The sequence below is a fragment of the Taeniopygia guttata genome, chromosome W, assembly GCF_048771995.1.
Source record: "Taeniopygia guttata chromosome W, bTaeGut7.mat, whole genome shotgun sequence".
Taxonomy (NCBI): domain Eukaryota; kingdom Metazoa; phylum Chordata; class Aves; order Passeriformes; family Estrildidae; genus Taeniopygia; species Taeniopygia guttata.
In genome coordinates this window covers 25,450,715-25,471,071 of record NC_133064.1, presented here as the reverse complement: position 1 = coordinate 25,471,071, position 20,357 = coordinate 25,450,715, and the positions used below count along the sequence as shown (strand labels likewise).

General features: G+C 40.7%; 1 protein-coding gene across 3 annotated transcripts in view; it reads left to right on the top strand.

Annotated features, from left to right (window-relative positions):
• The window catches only part of LOC116806990 (microtubule-associated protein 1B), a 102,468-nt gene extending 85,470 nt beyond the window's left edge, over positions 1-16,998 (top strand). For 2 of the 3 annotated variants that reach the window (XM_032744792.3, XM_072923072.1), the window contains 2 exons: positions 4,155-4,393; positions 6,522-11,056. In XM_032744792.3, coding sequence (XP_032600683.2) covers positions 4,155-4,393; positions 6,522-6,677 — 395 coding nt within the window. In that variant the 3' untranslated portion in view covers positions 6,678-11,056. Of the gene's footprint in view, positions 1-4,154; positions 4,394-6,521; positions 11,057-12,343 lie in introns of those variants that run through there. The other variant, XM_072923073.1, reaches the window with a different exon arrangement.
• Positions 16,999-20,357: the final 3,359 nt, after the last annotated feature.

Sequence of the window (20,357 nt, the reverse complement as noted above, 5' to 3'; positions counted from 1 at the left end):
GAAGCAGGGCTTCAGCTCATGCAGCAGTTGCTCTGGAAGGCAAACATTGTAGAATAAACAATGCCCCCCCCCCCCCCTTCCTCCTCTGTCCCTTAGCTTTTTTATCTGAGCTGTTGTCAGATGGTATGGAATATCCCTTTGGTCAGTTTGGGTCAGCTGTCCCCTCCCAGGAACTTGCCCACTTCCAGCTCCTTGATGGGGGGGAGGGAATGTTAGCACTGACATTGTGCCAGTGCTGCTCAGCAGTAGCCAAAACACTGGTATGTTGTCAACACCTTTCTAGCTACAAATGCAAAGCACAGCACTGTTAGAGCTGCTATGAAAAAACAAACTCCAGCTCAGCCAGAACCAATACACAGTTAAAGTTTTATGCCATCATGATGACTAAATATACAGAAAACTAATGTCATTTTGAACTACTGTTGTGTATTCCAAGTAGTAATAAAATATAAATTAGATTACCAAAGGAGACATTGTGCTAGTATTTTGTTTCTGGCACATCTTGTTAGAGTGTTTTGGGGATACTTGGATTTTGCTGTTTTCAGGACTGATGTTTTATTGAAAACTTTTTTGCAAGAAGCAAGTGTAGGATTCAGTACAAGCAAACCAGCATTCAGGTCTCTGTAGTTTCATAATTTTAAGTGGTCCACTATTCCTTTCTTACACAATTATTTGCATGTTGCTCCTAGTAGACGTTTTTCAAAGCAGCAGTGCAGTTCCTCATGCTGTACATTTCTCCAGCACTTCAGTTTTATATTAGATTCTTCTTACTTGAGGCATGCTTCTAAGGTATATTCTAGGACTGAATACAAGGGTCTATTTGATAATGACATTTAAGTGTAATGTCTAATAAATTATGCAATGTTAGCATATGCAATTCAGAAAGATCTATCACAGATTTATGATAAAAGATGATAAAAGTTTTTTTTAATATACCAAATAGTTTAAAACACTCTATTTTAGGAAATCCTATCATGTCATGATGCTTATTTGACATATTACCCTGTGATGAATGGCAAGTCCCGCTAGACAATTGAATTGGACTTTCCTGTATTTTCAATATGCAATCCTAAATCGAGTACATTGTTCAGATAATTTAGTTTACCAAATGCAATGGATTAACACTGGCTAAACATCAGTGCACCTAAGAAAAATTTTTATTTATTTTCTTCTGCTATATTTAAGCAGAGGTGGGGAAAAGAAAATTCATGGCGTGAGATAAGGATTAGGAGAAAAACACTTTAAGGGCAAAACAGACTTAAAACTTTAAAAGGTATTAAGAAAAATTTATTAACAGAATTAAAAGAGGATAATGAGAACTAAAAATAAACTCTTAGAACACCATTTTCCTTCCCTCAGCCCTTTCTTTCTCACCGACAGTGCAGGGAGACAAGACATGGGGTTTTTAGTTAGTTTGTCGCTTCTAAAAATTTTTCATCAGTTTACTTAGGGAGAGGAGTCTCTTTTGTTATGCCATGGGGTCTTTCCTACAGGAAACAATTCTCTGTGAACTTTTCCAACATGGTTTTCATTTTCACAGCTAACAGTTCGTCCAGAACCTGCTTGCAATGTGAAGTCCCTCCCACTGCTTGCAGCCTTCCCACAATTACTTTTCATGGGCCAATTATCTTATGGGGTGTAATTTTTAAGGATGAGTTGTGCTAGTATAAAAGAAAGGGTCTTCTATTTCTGAAAGCAAGGGTTTTCTTTCTCTCTGTTCAAGCCTCCGTCCTGGCTTGTAAGATAAGTATGTATTCTATTACCATCTGTTGGAGGTTGGGCAGTTTTTTTATCTTTCAAGGACAATGTCTCCCTCCGGGGAGATATCTTCTGCTAATAGACTATTGAATGACTCACTGCATGACCAGTAAAGTTACATCATCCCATTGTGAGATGCTCCACCCAGAAGGGAGGAGCCAAGCATTCTTACCTGCATAAATTCAGAACTTTTTGAGACACTAGCAGCCACTTTGCTAGATTCCCAGAGGAGCAGCTTCTTCTCTGCTAAATTCCCAGAGGAAGACCAGGCCCAACTACTACCAAACCTTCAGAAAAAACTCCACGCTTCTACAGATCACCACTTCAGCAGCATTTCATCTGCCACTCCAGGAAGAACAGCCACCATTTTAACTGGACTACTACCAATACCCTGACTCCTCAGGGTGTCAGGTTTCTGACTTCATCACTAGTTTCATTTGTACTAATTACATTTTTTTATTATTATTATTTTTATTTAGGTTTTTTTCCTAGTAAAGAACTGTTATTCCTATTCCCATATCTTTGCCTGAGAGCCTTTTTAAAAATTGTAATAATTCAGAGAGAGGGAGTTTACCTTTTCCATTTCACAGGAGGCTTTTGCCTTCCTTCACAGACTCCTGTCTTTTCAAACCAAGACACCTCTCACCTGATCACATCTTTTCAATATCTACATGTTCCAGCACCAGTGCCTTTTTTTCATGCGCTGTGGGTGAATGATGCATCCTCCCCATGCACTTCCTGAATTACAAACGGTTTGTTGTATTATAATCCTCACCATGGCTTACAGAAGAATCTCAGCTCCGATGCTCAGAGCATTTCATCTTCCCCCCCTCTTTTGTACTGACCTTAGTGTCGCCATGTTGTCCTCACGTGTCTTCACTTTTTCCTTTTCTCTGACTTGGGAGAGAATCAGTGTTCGTAGGTTCATTTGTTCTCAAGTTCTAACAATTGAAACTGTTTTGACTGAGTTCTGCAGTGCTGAAAAGTTAATCTTGTCCAGGCTCTGCAATTGGGGAATTGCTCACCATGCTTCTCTCTCTATTGGTCACGTGGCCTCTGCCGTGCCAGCTGCTGGCTCTACTCCATGTCTTTTCTTCATGAGAGACTTCAAGAAAAGAAAAACTGCTGCCACTGCTTTTGTCTTTCTGTCCGCAGCATGGCTGGTCAAAAGTGGCTAAGTAAATAAAGTCAATTGCAAGACATGGTGAGACAACCGCAGCTGTGTGGCACCGCCCCAGCTGCATGGTTGCTCGTGGCACTGGGATGGCCCACAGCAACATGGCCCAGCAGCCATGCCAGGGTGATGTTCAGTGACCCCTCTGGGAAGGGGCCCCAGACTGTCCCCCCACCCCTCTTTGTTATCATAGAGGCATTATCAGCTTTTTTCTAATTGGCTTAGCAGTGTGCTAATTCTCAGAGCTAGCCAGTGATTGGTTTTTCCAGGCACGGAGGAAGCTCCTCACAAAAAATCACTTCTGTAACTGACTTTTTCCCTCTTCACCACTAATCAATTAATATAAAACCAGCACACCAAGCTTCATCCTCTGTAACATCATGAGGAGAACAATCAAACATAAATGGTGATTATCTAGATGAAATTACTGATTCAATCCTGATTGTCAGTTCACACCATGATCCATTGTGCAGCAAAAGCAGCTATTTTTAACTTCTTAAAACAGATACTATGCTATATATAGCAGAAAAACATGCTTCCCTCTACTTTTTGTGATAAGTGGCTAGCTTGTGCATGCAAATAAGGAACCAGCAAGCAAACACTTGTTCTCAGTTTCCTGCAGTAATTGATTTAAGAAGTTTCTCTTTTCTCCCACATTCCACTTTGCTCCTCTTTCTGCTCACATGTAGTATCTTCCTGATGCACCTGTAAGACAGTTCGAACATATCAACAGCTACTATGTCTTGGTATGTGGTGATACCCTAAATCTCAGGACCACTTCTGCATTGCTCCATGTACCTGAAACTTTCACAATGTTGTACTTCTTAAATCGGAAAATAATACTGCAATTTATTGAATGGTAATTCAGTAATCACAGCCCTGCATAGTAATTGTTGGATAATAGTATATTACTGGGAAAGGTTTGGTCAAATGTTGATTATGTGGTAGTGAGTTTTTATTGTACTATATAGTTAGTTATGTTTATTCAATTTTTTTCCTCCCAGTCCAATTGCAATTGGCATACAACAAAGTTGAAACATGTTAGATGTAGGACGGTAATGCCATAAGTGTTTCAGGGGACACAGAAGTACAATTGTAGCTATGTAATGTTTAACTAAGACAAGCAATTTTAAGAATATAATCTCAGCAGTTATAGTGGTAATTAACAAATGCATGTTTTAACTAGCCTGTGATATGTTCTTTTGTTGTTTGATTTCCAAAGGAGCTGGGAATAGTAAGTCATCAAAATCTACAGCGGTGCCTCCAGGACCTCCAATGTATTTGGATCTGGTGTACATTCCCAACCATAGCAATAGAAAGAATGTTGATGTTGAGTTTTTCAAGAGGGTGCGATCATCCTACTATGTGGTGAGCGGGAATGATTCTGCAGCTGAGGAGCCAAGCAGGGCTGTTCTGGACTCCCTGCTGGAGGGCAAGGCCCAGTGGGACAGTAATATGCAGGTAGGCTCTTCCACTAGTATTTCTACCTGGAAATGTAATCTTCTCTCTGTCATGGTTTGACACTGGCACAATGCCAGCACCCCTATGAAAATGCAGCCCCTCAATTGAATGCTGTGAAATGCGATCAGGAAACAGAGCAAAGCAGGCCCAAGCTTAATAACAAGGGAAAAAACTTTATTAAGCTACTACTACTATACTACTATAAAAGAAAAAAAGAAAGAAAAAACACACACAAAATTCAAAATTAAAACCTTTCAAAACATTCCTCCTCCCACCACCCAACTCCAACAAACCACAGTGAGACACAACCTGGACCCCAATCAGGTTCCCACCCTCCAGATAATCAATACTCAGTCCATCGAGGGAGAGAAGAGTCTCTCCTTTGCCACAGACCCCCCAAGAAACACAGCTGCCACATCCTGTGTTTCCATGTCACACATGGCACTGCCCGGAGAAAATCTGCCAATGTAACCCTCTCCTTTCCATGCACAGTGCTCTCACCACCAATGCATGGATGGACAGACTGCTCTTAGGATTTTTTTCCTTTCAAGGATGCTCTGCCAAGAGGGAAGAAAAACAACAGTTCAGTTTTTCATTTTTGGGACCACAGTCCCCCCCATTATCCCCTGGGGCCGAGGGTCCAAAAACAGAGATCATCTTCTCCTCTTCTTCTCTGAAGACAGGGGGCACCACCACAAACCTCCCTACCTTTTCTCTGTTTGCTCCACTTCTGTCTTTTCCCAGCTGCTGAAGCAGGTCTCTTGGCTCGCCGGCATCCTCCTGAAATACAGTCTCTCTTGGAGGAGAAAATCGGTTCATTCTATGGCTAACAAGAAAAAGTCCAGCCAAAAGCCACTCCATCATCTCCTCCCACCCAGAATTTCTCCTTCTACCATCCCAGGTTCCAGGCTTTCTCTCTTCCTCTCTTTCAAGCCGAGGAGGAGTAAAATTTCACAAAGCTTTCATTTCTCAAGGAAGGGTTAAAAGTCCCGACTCCCTGGCTGGCTCTCTGCCCGGATTGCTGGCTCCCACAGCTGGGCACCTTGTGGCCCCCCCGCTCTCCTCCTTCCCCATGGCATACTGCTGACAAACCGCCGCTGGAGAGAGAGAGAGAGAGAGAGAGAGAGAGACTCTTGGGAGGGAACACAGACATCCCAGATTTCTCCACCCTTCCATCTGCAGGGGGCCAGTCCGATTCCAGTCTCTCCAGTCTTCGGCCTACCTCAAGATGGGCCGCATGGGTCCCCTCTCCCATCCAGCCATGGGCCAGGCAGGGGAGAGTCCTGCACTGCACCCTGACCGGAACCAAAGAGAGAGAGTTCTCCTGGGAATTCTGCTTTTAACCCCTCTGTGTTCTCAGAGGCGTGTCCACCCCCAACTGGTCACTCCAAGTGTCAGTATTCCAGACCTGACCCCTGACTGGATTGACCTCTTCCTGCTGAGAAGATTTTTTTTCCCGTGTCAAACCACGACACTCTGGAAAGCAACTACAAGAAGCCAGAGTGCCTCTGGTGTGGGCAGCAGCTGCTGGAGACAGGAGTTCTCAGCTTGGACACCTTGTTTCACAAGTGATATAAAAGGACACCCAAGTCAGGGACAAAGCTGCACCATGCTCCAATGCTTCTCTATTTCTGACCCTTCTGACCTGTGTCTGGAGAATAAAACAGTTGGGAACTGGTTTACAGGGCCATTTGTCTATTTGATCTTGTTGCTATACCATATATGATCCAAGTTTGGAAACCTTGCAGGTTTTAAGTAGGAAAGAAAAGTGAATGTTTCATGGTTTATACCATTAACGTGTACATATGGCAACTCCATGTGTCTTTCCAACATGATAAATAAGTAAACAAAACATTTGGCCATAATCTGAAGAGCTATCAGTGCAGACTACAGACTGCTGCTTTTCTGGAAAGTTGCACCTCAGTACCTTAGAGAACCAAGGTTTTGTTTTGATAAACCACTTCTTCTCAGTAATTTTATGTTATCTATATATTTATTTATTTTCTTTTATCCTATCCACTCTTTCCAAAAGGGAATTATAATTGTTGGCTAGGACTTCTTAAAAAGACATTTTTCTTATCAGTTGCTTCTGTTGTAGTTTCCTCAGGAATTCTCTTTTGTGTTGCAGGTGACTTTAATCCCAACCCATGACTCAGAAGTGATGAGAGAATGGTACCAAGACACTCATGAGAAACAGCAGGACCTCAACATTATGGTTTTGGCAAGCAGCAGCACTGTTGTTATGCAAGATGAATCTTTTCCCGCATGCAAGATTGAACTGTAAGAACCAGACCGTGCACTGCAAGATTTATTTTTTTGTCCAGAAATGCATCAGTTTGAAAATGCCTTTTCTAAAAATTTACCGCATCTATTTCAGCTGCTGAACTGTACACCCACAAAATGCTATACCCTATCAAAGTGATATAAGTCACAAAAATTTTTTAGTCTTTGCTGATTGCTAAGGGAAATAACAGCATTCCCATAATAAGGTCAAAATTACTGTGAAAATACAGATCCAGTTTCATCTTCACTGAATGTTTGAAAGCCATGTACTAGCAACTCCAAGTGACTTATGCCAGGTAGAGGCATTTGCCCTCTAAAGAATTACAGAGACAAAAAGAGACAAAGGGGTAGGAGGAGAAAGTAATAAATAATTTGATGTCCAGTAATCTCATGGCAACAGCTGTACTGCTTACTGAAGTTTATGAACTCACATGAAAAGGAAGTTTTAAATGTGTATCAATCTGAGCTACTGCAAAGGAGGTCCTTACTTTACAGAATTAAGTTAGCTGCAAAATAAGCAGAATGTGGCTAGGAAGTGAAGTATAACCTAAATGCTCATTAGCAATTTTCCACTTTAACTTGAACCTTGCATACTGACATCCCATAGCAATCATAGGCCAAATACACATGTAGTCTGAACCTCATTCTAAAACCATTTACTTCTAAAAACCATTCTAAAACCTTTACTTCAACATGCAAAATTGTTGATCTAAGGCATGCTCCCAGTAAAAATCCACTCACTCCAGTCAGAACTGACTAGTACACATGCTTAAACACCCATGTCCACTGTCAATTAACTAAAACAAAATACCAAAGCAGTTGGGAGTACATACAGTAGACAATTTGCCTTAGGAAGTGACTTGAATGTACAAAGAAACTTGATGCACTTATTTTTTAATGTTGAGACAGCAAATTTATAAAACATCTGTGTAGGATCATAGTTGCGCTAGTAAAGAAGTGCGAGTGTGCATGAAGTGTATACTAGAAACCTATCTGACTGGTCAAACAGCCTGGTGCTATGAAGTACATATGTTAGTTCTGTGAACAATTCATTGATGCACCAGGACAGCTCAACAAGGCAAGATGAGCATTTTTTCTGAAAGGTTCTTTTGTACTGTGGAAGCAAGATTGAAGTGGTCTCCACTATCAGAGTTACAAAACTTGGTAAAATATTCAGGATTATGAAGAAGATTATCTCCAAGTCTGTACAGTATTCAACCTTCCTCTGTCTTACCTTATTTGTTTAATTTAAGAGCATATATGGGTACAAACATACAGAAAACTTTTTTAAAGTGCTGTGTGAAGTTTTAATAGGATTTTAACAAAAATTTTCATTTAAAGGAAAATTCAAAGAAAAATTTTTCAGGCCAAGGCAATTTTTAGTAGTCTTGTAAGATAAATTAATGTTATTTAAAGTTCTAGTGAGAATGGATATTGAAGTAAGATTTGTTGAAAATAGTCAACTGCTTTTTTGGACACAAGGGGGAAGGGGGTCCCTGGTGGAAAAATTAACCTATTGATTATGACAGAAAATGGGATTTGAAATGCTGACTGCCTAATATTTACAAGAGTGCAATCTATGTGTTCAATCCCCCCAATATTTGAAAAAAGATAGGATAAATGATAAGCTAAAATAAGTCCCTTTCCTCCTTCTCTCTTCCTTTCTCCCTTCCCTTCCTTCTTTAGACTGCTTGCAGCAGAACAGCATGTAGAACAGTTACGTCATTTAAGACAGTTTGAACTTTTTAGTCTCAGAAGTTTTATCTCAATTAAAAAGTCTTGCTACACTGTAGAATGTTTGCAAATCTGAATTTATAGAAGGTCTAAAGGCATCCAAAATGAAAATATGTGCTGGTCTGTATGATTCATCATTATGGCTGGTATGAAGCTTTGCAGTGTAGTGAACTATGACCTAATTTTATTTTCTTTACTTATAAATTGATTAAATTTTACATTGTTAGGATATTTTTGTTTAATAGGTATATGTTTACACTCCTAATTTTTATGAGGGGTTTTTTAGTATTGCTTTAGGGCCCTGTATATATGGGCTCCTGAGGCCTATTTAATGCTGTGAATTACTGTTTGTCCATTGTTGAGGTTTTTGATTTATTTTTAATGTCTTCTTCATTTTAGGTATCTCTAACAATGCTATTTTATTTATTTTATTTATTGCTATACCTTTTAAGTTGTGAAGAACTTCACTCAGAATGACTATGGCAGAAAAAGCAGATGAAAATGCATTGTGAAAAAAGCATGTTTGCTGGGCTCATTCACTTAAAATGGCTTTTGTAATACGTAGTCTTCCAAGTTATAGGCAAAATTTTTGGAAGAATAATTGTGTCACTGTTGAGTTAGGAACAGCTGAAGGAAAGCAACATTGACTCCATACTCAAGAGGCATAAAGTGAGCTTTATTAGGAACTTCACATATTTTATAGGCATTCACCCAGAACCTGATCGGTTGTTAACAACACCCCTCACACCATTGGTTAATTAGGAACAACACCTTCTTTCCATAAACATCACGTACAAGCATTCCACATGTTCACAAACACCAGATGCAGAGACTCAGATAAGAATTGTTTTAATTCTTTTCTCTGAGCATTCTCACAGCTTTCCCCAGGACAATGTCTGGGAAAGCTATCTGTTTCTCTCTCTAAACTGTTGCATCCACATAAATGTACAATTTCTACAATTCTGCTTTGTCTACATTCTTATACAGGTCTAATTTCAAACTTTTTAAGTGGGTGGGAACTGATTTTCTGATAATATCTGAAATGGTTTGTACCTCTGCTTTGGTAGAAAATATAAGTACAGCAATGGTCCTAAGTCTAATCTCACTTATGCCACTTATTCTTGTGAATAAAGAGCAATTTCACTACAATCAGGGAAGTTACAGTCGTTAAGTCCTTCTGTAAATGAAATAAGAATCAAGACTTAAATCTCTCCAAGTAAGTTTGTGATGGGTGAAGCATTTATTTTACTTTAAAAATAACAATTAGGCAGTTACAGCTGTTCTTAAAATGTTTATTTATCTTTTGCTTTTACAATAATATTAAAAATCCAGTCTTACTATTCTGAGGTATTGCAATGCCTGTTCCATCCATTCCCTTTTAAATGTTAATCATGCCTGGGTGTAGCACAGCAATGAATGCCTCCATTAGCTCCTCTTGCCTTTATGCCTTTCCTGCCTGTGGAACTAGTCTAACTGTATTAATCACTACATAATCAGTTTAGAAACAGTCAGAACAAATGTTGCGTGTACATTAACGATGAGTACTGTTGATCAGCATAGATTTCTAGAAGCATGGTTTCTTATTAATTATAAAGATTCAATAGGACACACCATTTAAATTATGGTATTACCCATAACAGCATCCCCAGTCATGATCTTCATGCGATTACTATACTGCTTCATAAAATTCAATGAAGAACTATTTTAGAGGTCACACGCCACTCCTGAACTTAGTCAGGGCCTCTCTTTCATGCCTTTTCAATGTCCTGTGGTGGGTCTGACTTCATTGCCCTCTACTTTTCATGCCATCTTTCATAAAATTAATTTTTTATTTTTTAATTATCTTGCATAATCTGGTGAGTGGCGCTAACTGCATATATGAATGGGTTTTTTTAATTGTCTACAATAGGTTATGCATTTTAGGGGAGTTTTGGTACTCATTTACTAAGATTGAATCAATTTTTTAATTTGAATTTTCATCCTACAACAAGAAAGTCATCTCCAAAGAACACTTACTGTTCATATAGGATATTTCTGTAATATGCTTCTCTTTGTTCATCTGTTGCAAGAGGTTCTTGCTATGATGTTTTGAGAGAAAGAGCCAGTTTGTTTCAATTTAAAAAAATAGTCTGTTGTGACTTTACAAAAAAAAAATCTAAAAAAAAAAGTAAATAGATAAAACAATGGCATAAAAAATCTGAAACCAAAAAAAAGGAGAAAAAACACAGCTTCTCTTCTCTAGACTAGCTACAACATCCAGATGGCAGAGCTAAGTCTGCAGGACTGGGCTGAAATCACAACTGTAAAAGAGGAAATCTGAAATATGCTTTCACACATTTGCATGCAGCCATCATCTTCCAAACCATGGAAAGAAATAGTCTTGTTGCTGGCTGAGAAGCACCTCACACACCTCCTCTCTTGTTCTGAATGGTGTTTGTGTCAGTCTGCAGCTGTGTATGGTATTATGTCTTATAATTCTGCATCACTTCTATCCAGTCATATCTAATGTAGCAAATTAGTTTCCAGTGAAAGTAATATGCAATGCTTTTATCATATTTGTGTGCAGTGTCCCCTCTTCCACTGAACATATTTGATGTAAAAGAAAAAAACGCAGTTCCACAATAAAAATACAAAAGTAGTAAAGCAGTACTGACATTTCTTCTCTTTGTGTGTGTAAGTACTTGTAAGTTTTCCCTTTCCTTCAGTCATGATTACCTACTATATGGGCTTTCCCTCAAAAGTTCAATGACTATTTAAATGCTAGATAAGAACTATTCTTTATTTAGAAACTGAAAAATAAATTCTAAAAATTAATTTTATCTCTTGTGATAAAAAACATTGCCATGATGTACTATGATATGACTTCTTTTTGTTCTCATTTCTGTATTCCTTCAGCAGCATGAAAAAACACCTAATTTTCAGTAAGTACATGTTTGGGAGAAAGAGTTAAAACTGGAAGAGGAGGGGATATTTTCACTCAAATTGACCTTGCAGCTGGAAATGCTAAGAATGTTGGTGTGTGAAAACTCAATTTATTATGCCTAGTGCTCTTCATCTTTTGCCTGTTTTGAGAAGTAGAATTCATGTGGAGAGTCAACACACTCTCACAGACATGCTTTGAGCCTCCTGCTGGGAGAGACAGAGAGATCATAAAAGCACAGTCTTGTAATAATCTGTGGGTGGGGAAAGCCCTTTGATATACTGGGGCAAGCAGCAGGCCCCCCTCCCCCTGCCTGCCCCTCGCCAGGATGACCTGAGCCTGTGTCCCCATGTCTGCAGCCAGGCATTGTTAGCAAGGTAATGAAATAAATCTACTCTTTGCATTTCAGCTGTGGTTTGGTGGTTGCCTTGGTTACCTGTATGTGTAGATTCACACAGTGCACATTCAAGGGTCTGTATCAGACATAACACCATATAAAACCACATTGCTGAGGCAAGCAGCTCCCATGCTGGCATGATCCACAACAGACTGCTCTAAGCAGTCCACAGGGGAAATTCCTGAATCAGGGAAACTTGGGGGAGCCGAGAGAGCCACCAGGAGGCTGAGATAGCAGCTGATGGGACCTGGGCACAGCCAGGAACAACCATAGCCCCACTCCCCCACCCTGCCCCCTATATGAAAGAAGCCTCTAGGGAGCATGGCTGTCAGGAAGGATGCTCTAGTTCTGCTGGATTGATCAGGGAGCAATGGTATCCAGCTGGCAGAAGGCTATGTCCTCTCTAAACATCAGCACATCCCTGGAAGTGTTCAAGGGTAGACTGGATGGGGCTTTGAGCAACCTGCTCTAGTGGATGGTGTCCCAGTTCTGGGGGATTGGAACTAGGTGATCTTTAGGGTTTCTTCCAACGCAAATCATTGTATCATTCTATGTGAAAAGAAATCTTCCTACCCTGGTACAGCTTTTATATTATTTTCCATTATTGACTTTTCAGGTAGGCAGCAATGAAGTTGCAACGAAGTCTAAGGGCAACCAAGAGACACCTCGGGCCTTGGGACTACTGGTTAAGGGATCAGGAGCACAAGAAGTGTTCTTCTCTATCCTTCCAGTTGCAAGGAATGATGATGTAAGAAACAGGAAGGGCCAGCAGATCAATAGCTGGCTCCCAGCCTGTTGTCACTGCCAGAATTTTGGGTTTTTTCATCATGGCCAGTCTGCACAATACTGAGTCTGCTGGATACACCTGTCTCAAAAGGAGAAAAGTATATTTGCACAGGAGTTAGTAGGGGTCATTGAAAAAGCTTTAAACTAGATTTGAAGAGGGAAAGGGATAAAACCAGACATTCTAAAGATAAGACTGGGGACAGCACAGCAATGTTTCAGGGACAGTGTGCCAGTGAGGTCCTTTAGTCTGCCAGTTCAGTGGAAGTAGGGGATGGAGATCCATATGGCAATGCACCAGTGCATGCAGCAATGGGCAACAAACAGGAAAAGCTGGAAGCTGTTGTGCTGCTGGAAATCTATGATAAAGTTACAATCATGGAGACATGTTGGGATGACTCACACAACTGGAATGTAGCAATAGATGGCTATAAACTCTTCAGAAGGGACAAGCAAGGAAGGAGAGGCCGTGAGGTAGCCCTATATGTTAGGGAGTGTTTTGATTGTCTAGAGCTTACTGATGGTTATGTCAAGTATCTATGGGTAAGTGTTCTGGTTTGAAAGTAAAACCAGTGAGACACTCCAAGTCAGAAATGCAATTTATTAGGAAAAGGGAAAAGAAACAAAATACATGCAATAATACAAAAGGAAGACCACTGACAAAGTCAGAATACAATCTGGCACCCCTTTGGCCAGCATGTTGCTAGCAGTCCAAATTGGAGTGGCTGCAGTCCTCTTGGAGTGGCAGATGTGGTTTCTGTTGGAGCAGTGGCCCTGTAGAAAAGGTGTAGTCAGTCTAGTGAAAAACCCCAGTTGTGTCCTCTTTGAAACCTGTGGGAAGGCTGCCTCTCTGTCTAAAAATCCCAGAATATATCTAGGTGGGAATTCTTATCTCCTCCCCCCTGGGCGGAGCATATCACAATGGGCTGATGTCATTCTGAGTCATACAGTGGGTCCTTGATCACCTGTTAAACAGAACTAGCTCCTGGAGGGAGTTATCTCTGAGTCATGTGGTGAGACACTGATGGGCCCATTAACAGGAGATAAGGAAAACTGCCCAGAGGACAACTGCTACACAGATGGCAATAGAAAACATCTTGCTTCTCAATCTCAGACAGTAAGAACCAGGGGGAAGGCTAAAAAAGGAAAAAGGGAGACACATGGAAGATCAGACAGCTACAGAAGCTGAGCTGGGTAGCACCACAGACCTCCTGGCCCTAGTACAGTGGAAGCCATGGGAGAGATAAACTCAAGGCAAGAACAAGAAGTGAAAACATCACGTCTGACCTCTCTGATTAGAGACGATGTTGACAAGGACATCACTGGTGCAAGAAGATGTAACAGGGGCTTGAAAACCAAAAAGATTGTATTACTAAGGAAACAGGGGCAGAGGGGTCTGAGTGGAAAATTTTGTGTAGAAGTTAGAGAACTATAAATACTGGTAATCAGTGTAATAAAACTGGCTTTGCTTTGCTTGCACTGCATGGTCTATTTCTTTCAATTGCTGCATCCACCCGAGCAGGATGAAGAGGCAGAGGAAATATTCTATAAGCAGCTGGGGATAGTCTTGTGATCACTGGCCCCTGTTCTCCTGGGGGACTTCAACTTACCTGGTGACTGCTGGAAACACAATGCAGCAGAAAGAAAACTGCCTAGGAGATTCCCGACACATCTGGGGAGTGGGACAGCTAGGGAAGGTGCCTCCCTGGACCTGCTGTTTGTGAACAGAGAAGGACTTGTGGGTGATATGGTTGTCAGAGGCTGTCTTGGGCACAGCAATCATGAAATTATAAGAGTTTTCAATTCTCAAAGAATTAGAGGATGGTTAGTAGAACTGCTACTTTGGACTTCTGAAAGGCAGACTTTGGCTTGTTTAGGGTCCTGGTTGACAGCATCCCTTGGGAGGCTGTCCTGAAGGACAAAGGCATACAGGGATGCTGGACAGTCGTCAAGAAGGAAATCTTAAAGGTGCATGAGCAGGTGTCCCCAAGTGCTGAAATATGAGCTGATGGTGAAGAAGACCAGCCTGGCTGAACAGAGAGCTTTGGTTGGAACACAAGAAAAAGAGAGATTATGACCTTTGGAAGAAGGGGTAGGCAACTCAGGAGGACTTACAAGGATGTCATGAGGTTATGCAAGAAAAAATTAGAAGGGTCAAAGCCCAGCTAGAACTTAATTATCTACTGCTGTAAAAGACAGTTTAAAAAGTTTTTATAAATACATTCACAACAAATGGAGGGGTAAGGAGAATCTCCATTATTTATTGTATGTGTGAGGAAACATAGTGACAAAGGATGAATGATAAGAGATATTAGTTGTTTGGCTTAATAGGTAAATTTTAAATAAGTCACATTAAGTTATAATACTGTGTGATTTAGTATGTTGTTTGCTTAACTTTACTTGCTTGGCATGAGTAGCTGGATTTGCTGAAGCCTTGGGCCCCAAGTTGTGAACTTTCACCTAGATAGGCTTTCAGCTGGAATAGAGTTAATTTTCTAATTTTCCTAGTAGCTGTACTGTGCTGTGGTTTGGATTTAGAATGAGAATAATGTTGATAACACACTGATGTTTTAATTGTTTCTAAATAGTGCTTACTCAAAATCAAAGACTTCTTAGTTTCCCATGCTCTGCCAACTGAGCTAATACACAAGAAGTACAAACCAGAAGATAGAGGCTACAGTCATCACCAGAAGCTGTAATGTGACAAGATAACTGTAAATGGCCTGCTTGCACGGACACAGAGGAAACAGCGAAAGGATTCAATAAGGTGTTAGAAGACCCCAGACCAAAAATCACCACTGGACTAAGAGGTGTGTGCTAGGTGCATAAAGAGTGTGTAAAGAACAGGTGTGTAGACTGTAAGGGAATAAATGCTTAGGGGTTTCTTTGTTCTGGGTCCCTCTTTTGAGGCACCCAGCTTGAGCTGTCAGATTTCAGGATTGATCTGTGCCAATAAACCTATCTAATAGTGATGAGAGCTTAGTGTCAAAAATGTCTTCAACAATAAGGAAAAGGGGAAATGTAAGCGATCTGCTGTACCATCTGGATGCACACAAGTCTATGGAACCAGATGGGGTTCACTCAAGGGTACTGAAGGCACTGGAGGAAGCACTTATCAAGCCACTTTCATGTATCAGCAGTCCTGGATAACCAGGGAGGTCATAGTTGACTGGAGATGAGGAAATGTGACACCCATCTCCAACTGCCAGAAGGAAGATCCAGAGAACTACAGGCCTGTCAGTGTGACCTTGATGTCAGGGGGGAAGGTTATGAAACAGATCATCTTGAGTGCCATCACACAGCATGTACAGGACAGCCAGGGGATTAGGCCCAGTCAACATGGATTTAGGAAAGGCAGGTTGTTTTTCCTGGAGAAAAGGAGGCTAAGGGGACACCTTCTTGCTCTTTACAACTGCCTGAAAGGAGGATGTAGTGAGTTATAGGACAAGAGGAAATGGCCTCAAGTTGCACCAGGGGAGGTTTAAATTGGATATTAGGAAATATTTCTTCACAGAAAGAGTTTTAAAACATTGGAGCAAGCTGCCCAGGGAAATGGTGAAGCCACTGTCCCTGGAAATGTTAAAAAAACATATAGATGTGGTGCTTAAAGGCATGGTTTAGTGCTGGACTTGGCAGTGCTGGGTTAATGGTGGGACTTGATGATCTTAGAGGTCTTTCTTTTTCAACCTTAATGATTCTATGACTTGTCTTGCTGCTTCCAGAGGCCAAATAAAAGTTTCTTTCCTCAACACAGCTGCTGAAGAGAAGTTTTATTTCCACTAGTGTTGTTAATAAATTCAATTTGCTTGTGTAGTATTTCAGATTGCATGGGAAAATTACCCTCTTGGGTCTACCTAAAATGAGGGATTGTGAAACGTAAATTTTAAGGCATTTAGAGATTTTTGAAGAGCTAAGATTTTAGTTAGAAATAAGCCTTACTAGAGTTAATTAAAATAATAATAATAAATGAGTAGGCCTTGATGAAGTTAGGAGTTAGTAGTTAACTAATAATTGATTGCTTGTCAGAACAATGTTTAGTTAGCTGGGTTTATAATGAAGAATATAGAAACTGACAAATAGCTTTTAGGAAGATAAGACAATTGTGGGCCTCCTCTGTTCTGAAACCAATTGAAGACAAGGAATGGGAGTTCTACCAAGAGTTCATTTGTCATATTTGCATTGAAAAGGTAGAAAGGTCAGAACGAGGAAGACTTCATTTACTTCCTCATTTTGGGACCCCTCCCCATGAAAGGGACCACCGACCCATTTCAAGGGACAAACTACACATGCTTAATAGCTTTTGGAGTGATTAGCATACAAAGTGGGGAATGGGATGTACCAAAATTATGAATATGTATTTGTATTTTGTGTATTCAATACTTGTATGGATAAAAAGACTCTGTAATCACCTGGAAGGTGCGGTGTGTATTTGGGAGCTATCCCGCACATTGCCCGGCGTCGAATAAACATACACTTTCTAACTTTAAATTGTTAGACAGTTTTTGTCCATCACAGTTGGATATTGATACTAGATCAATATCCATATTGTTTTAATAAATCAATTGAATTTGTGGCATCCCACACCTAAAGGCTGTTTAATATTGATTTCTAATATTTTATGTTTGGGAGGAAATTAGATCTTTTCCTGGTTCCTAGGATGGGATTGAAAGAGGTGTCCACAGATTTCTTGAATAATAGCCATAGTGATACCTCATAGATCCAGCTCATTCATAGAGTTACAGCTGTATTGTGTTTGCATGGCAAGGTTTTGGTAACAAGGAATGATACCTTTTTCAACCTAGAAATGAAACAACACACACTTTCAAGATAATATTAGTATAGGAGGTAATATAAAGGTAGATCGTTATTGGAAGCCTCCAAGGGCAGTTATGGAAAAATGTCCACAAAAGTCCACCCACAAAGGGTGAATGCAGTTTTTTTAAGTTTAGCAAATTAGCATATTTGACAAGATTTCCCAATTAGAAGCACAGGTGTTGAGGCAAGTCCCCCTTCTGGTTCAACCCTTTTCTGGAGCCCTCCCCTTGGTACTAGATGTACTTTGTTTATAGAAATGTGTGTCAAAAAGCTGTTTACAACCTTGGTAGCCAGCAAGAACCAATATGGGATAGGAGCTTTGGAATATGTTTTGTCTTTCTGCCTAGGGAAAGGGCATGGAAAATTACTGGGAAAACTAGCTACAAATGCAATAATAAGCTACAGAGCTCCAAATAGATGTGTAAATAATACATAGAATATATAAAAGAAAAAAAGGCAAAAATCAATAGGCATCAGGAGGCTACAGGGGTGACTTCTGCAAGAAGCTGCTAGAAGCTTCTCCCATGTCTAACAGAGCCAATGCCAGCTAGCTCCAAGACAGATGTGCTGCTGGCCAAGGCTGGGCCAATCAGTGATGGTAGTAACACCTCTGTGATAGCATACTGTCCTGGTTTAAGGCAAATTTTGGAGGAAACCTCTGAATTTGGGTTCCTCTAGAAAGTAAATTCTAGCGGCCCCTCCCCCAACTGGTTCGGGAAAAGATTTCCTTGGAGAAAAGTGGAAAAAAACTGTTTATTTAACAGGCAAAGCATTCACCAGCACAAAAAATGAACAGTATTAAACAATAAAACCTCTCAATGCCCTGAAGAGATGACAAACTCAGAAAGTTCCCTTTGTGGGCTGTAGCTCAGCTCATTCAGTCTGTTATCAGTCTCTCCGGTGCTAGAAAATGCCACAGCCCAGGCCAGGCCTCGGTGTGAGCTCCTGGTGGTCTTCTGGATTTTCAGTCCAGAGTGGATTTAAACAGTTCCATGAAAAAGAAAAACCACAGTCCAGGGAACTTCTCTGTCTCAGCTAGCTAAAAACTAACTAAAAAGCAAAGGAGAGCTCTCTCCCACTGTCCACTGCAGACAACACAGTCCAGGAGCAGGAATGTGGAGGAGTGAGTGCAGTTTCTGAAAACAAACTTCGCCCTCCTTCTCTCCCCGCCCTTTAGCTCTCAAAACCAGTCTTAAAGGTTCAAAACTTATTTCTGGGCTAAATAGACAAATAGGGATATAATTCAGCATCATAAAGTCACTCCAGGACACATAAGAAGGAGAAACAGTTATTGGGCAGAAGTAATTGCGGGCAGATGATAGTAAAAGGGTTTAAAATCATGGGGATTTAGGGTTAAAAGGAAAATTAAGCTTTAGTAGGCCCTGAAAAGAAAATAAATACCCTGAGTACAGGAAGACTTTGTACCTTACTAGAACTTCACCTGTGTAGCTAGTACATGATAAATTATATAATTGTTAGATGTGATGATTGTTTAGTAATTAAATATAACTACTGTTTAATCATAAGAATAATCATGAGAAACTGTGGTCAGGGACCTAAGAAAGATCACGAGAGACTCATGTCAATGTATACAATAGAACAATATGAGTTTAATAATTAATATGTAAGTTATATAACGATAGAATATAAAATACATTCAGCTTGAAAGCCATGTCGGAGTCAGATTTGGGTTAGTACCCCTGATTCCCACACCTCTTAATAAAAGCACCTGCATATAATCATATCCCGTGATTATGTGTGTTCCAGAATGCTAACACAGAGAAGAGTGAGAATACAGGAGAGAAACAACTATGCAGATACCAGCATCAGTGAAGATGGAAGGGGAGGAGGTGCTCCAGGTGCAGGAGCAAAGATTCCCTTGCAACCTGTGGTGCAGACCACGGTGAAGCAGGCTGAGGTCCTGCAGTCCATGGAGGTCCACGAGGGAGCAGAGATCCACCTACAGCCTGTGAAGGACTCCAGTCTGTTTTAGCTGTGATGGTAATCACTGAGTGATCTCTCCCTACCCTTATCTCAACTCCTGGGCCTTTTTATTATATTTTGTCTCCCTGTCCAACTGAGTACGGGAGTGATAGATTGGCTTTGGTGGGCACCTGGCATCCAGCCAGGGTCAAACCACAACAAACAGCAAACCTTGGCTTCCTAACAGGTTTCTCTGGACATGCAGTGCTTCTGCTCTATAAGCATTACCTGTGCCCCTCAATCAGTGAACAGTTTTTGACCATCACCTACTGCTGTGGTCCCTACCTCCACCTCCCTCAGACATGACCAGTCTAGGCCAGCATGAAGCCCCCAGGGTATCATCCTCTGTTTCCCTGTTTGTGTTTTCCTCAGATGAAGCCTGGGTTGAGATAAAGGCAGTTTAATAAAGAAAAGCAAAGGCTGTGCAGGGAAACACTGGAAAACAAAAGATTTATTCTCTACTTCTTATCAGCAGGCAATGTCCAGCCACATCCCAGGAAGTAGGGCTTGAGAAAGTGTATTGGTTGCTCCAAAGGACAAACATTGTGATAACAAATGCCCTCCTCCTTTCTTTTTACAGTGAATTTGTGACATGAGTTTTATAGCTATAAGACTAGACAGATGCACGTTAAAAATAGAAACGCTTATCAGACCCTGTGGTAAAGCACAATGAGACAACATTGTCACTGCCATAACAAGCTGCAATACAGCAAGGCTGCTTCTAGTGTCTCCCTGTTTGTAAGGGACTTGACCTACTGTGAGCTGTAGAAAGTCACTGGCTGCATCTGATTGAATTCTGTGGTGACAGGGAATGGAGCAGGGATGGATGCTGATGCACCTGTTAGGAAAATAAGGCCTTTTTGTTCATAATATAGAGTTTTCACATCTATAAAATAGAATTTTCACTTAGAGTTTTCACTTGTCTGAACATGTTCTCATTTTGCCAGGCATTCCAGAATATCTCTCAAGGACAACTTCGTTACACACTGTTTTAGGGAGTTGAAACTAATTTAGGGAGTTGAGGTTGTTAGGCATCAAAGCACCTGAGC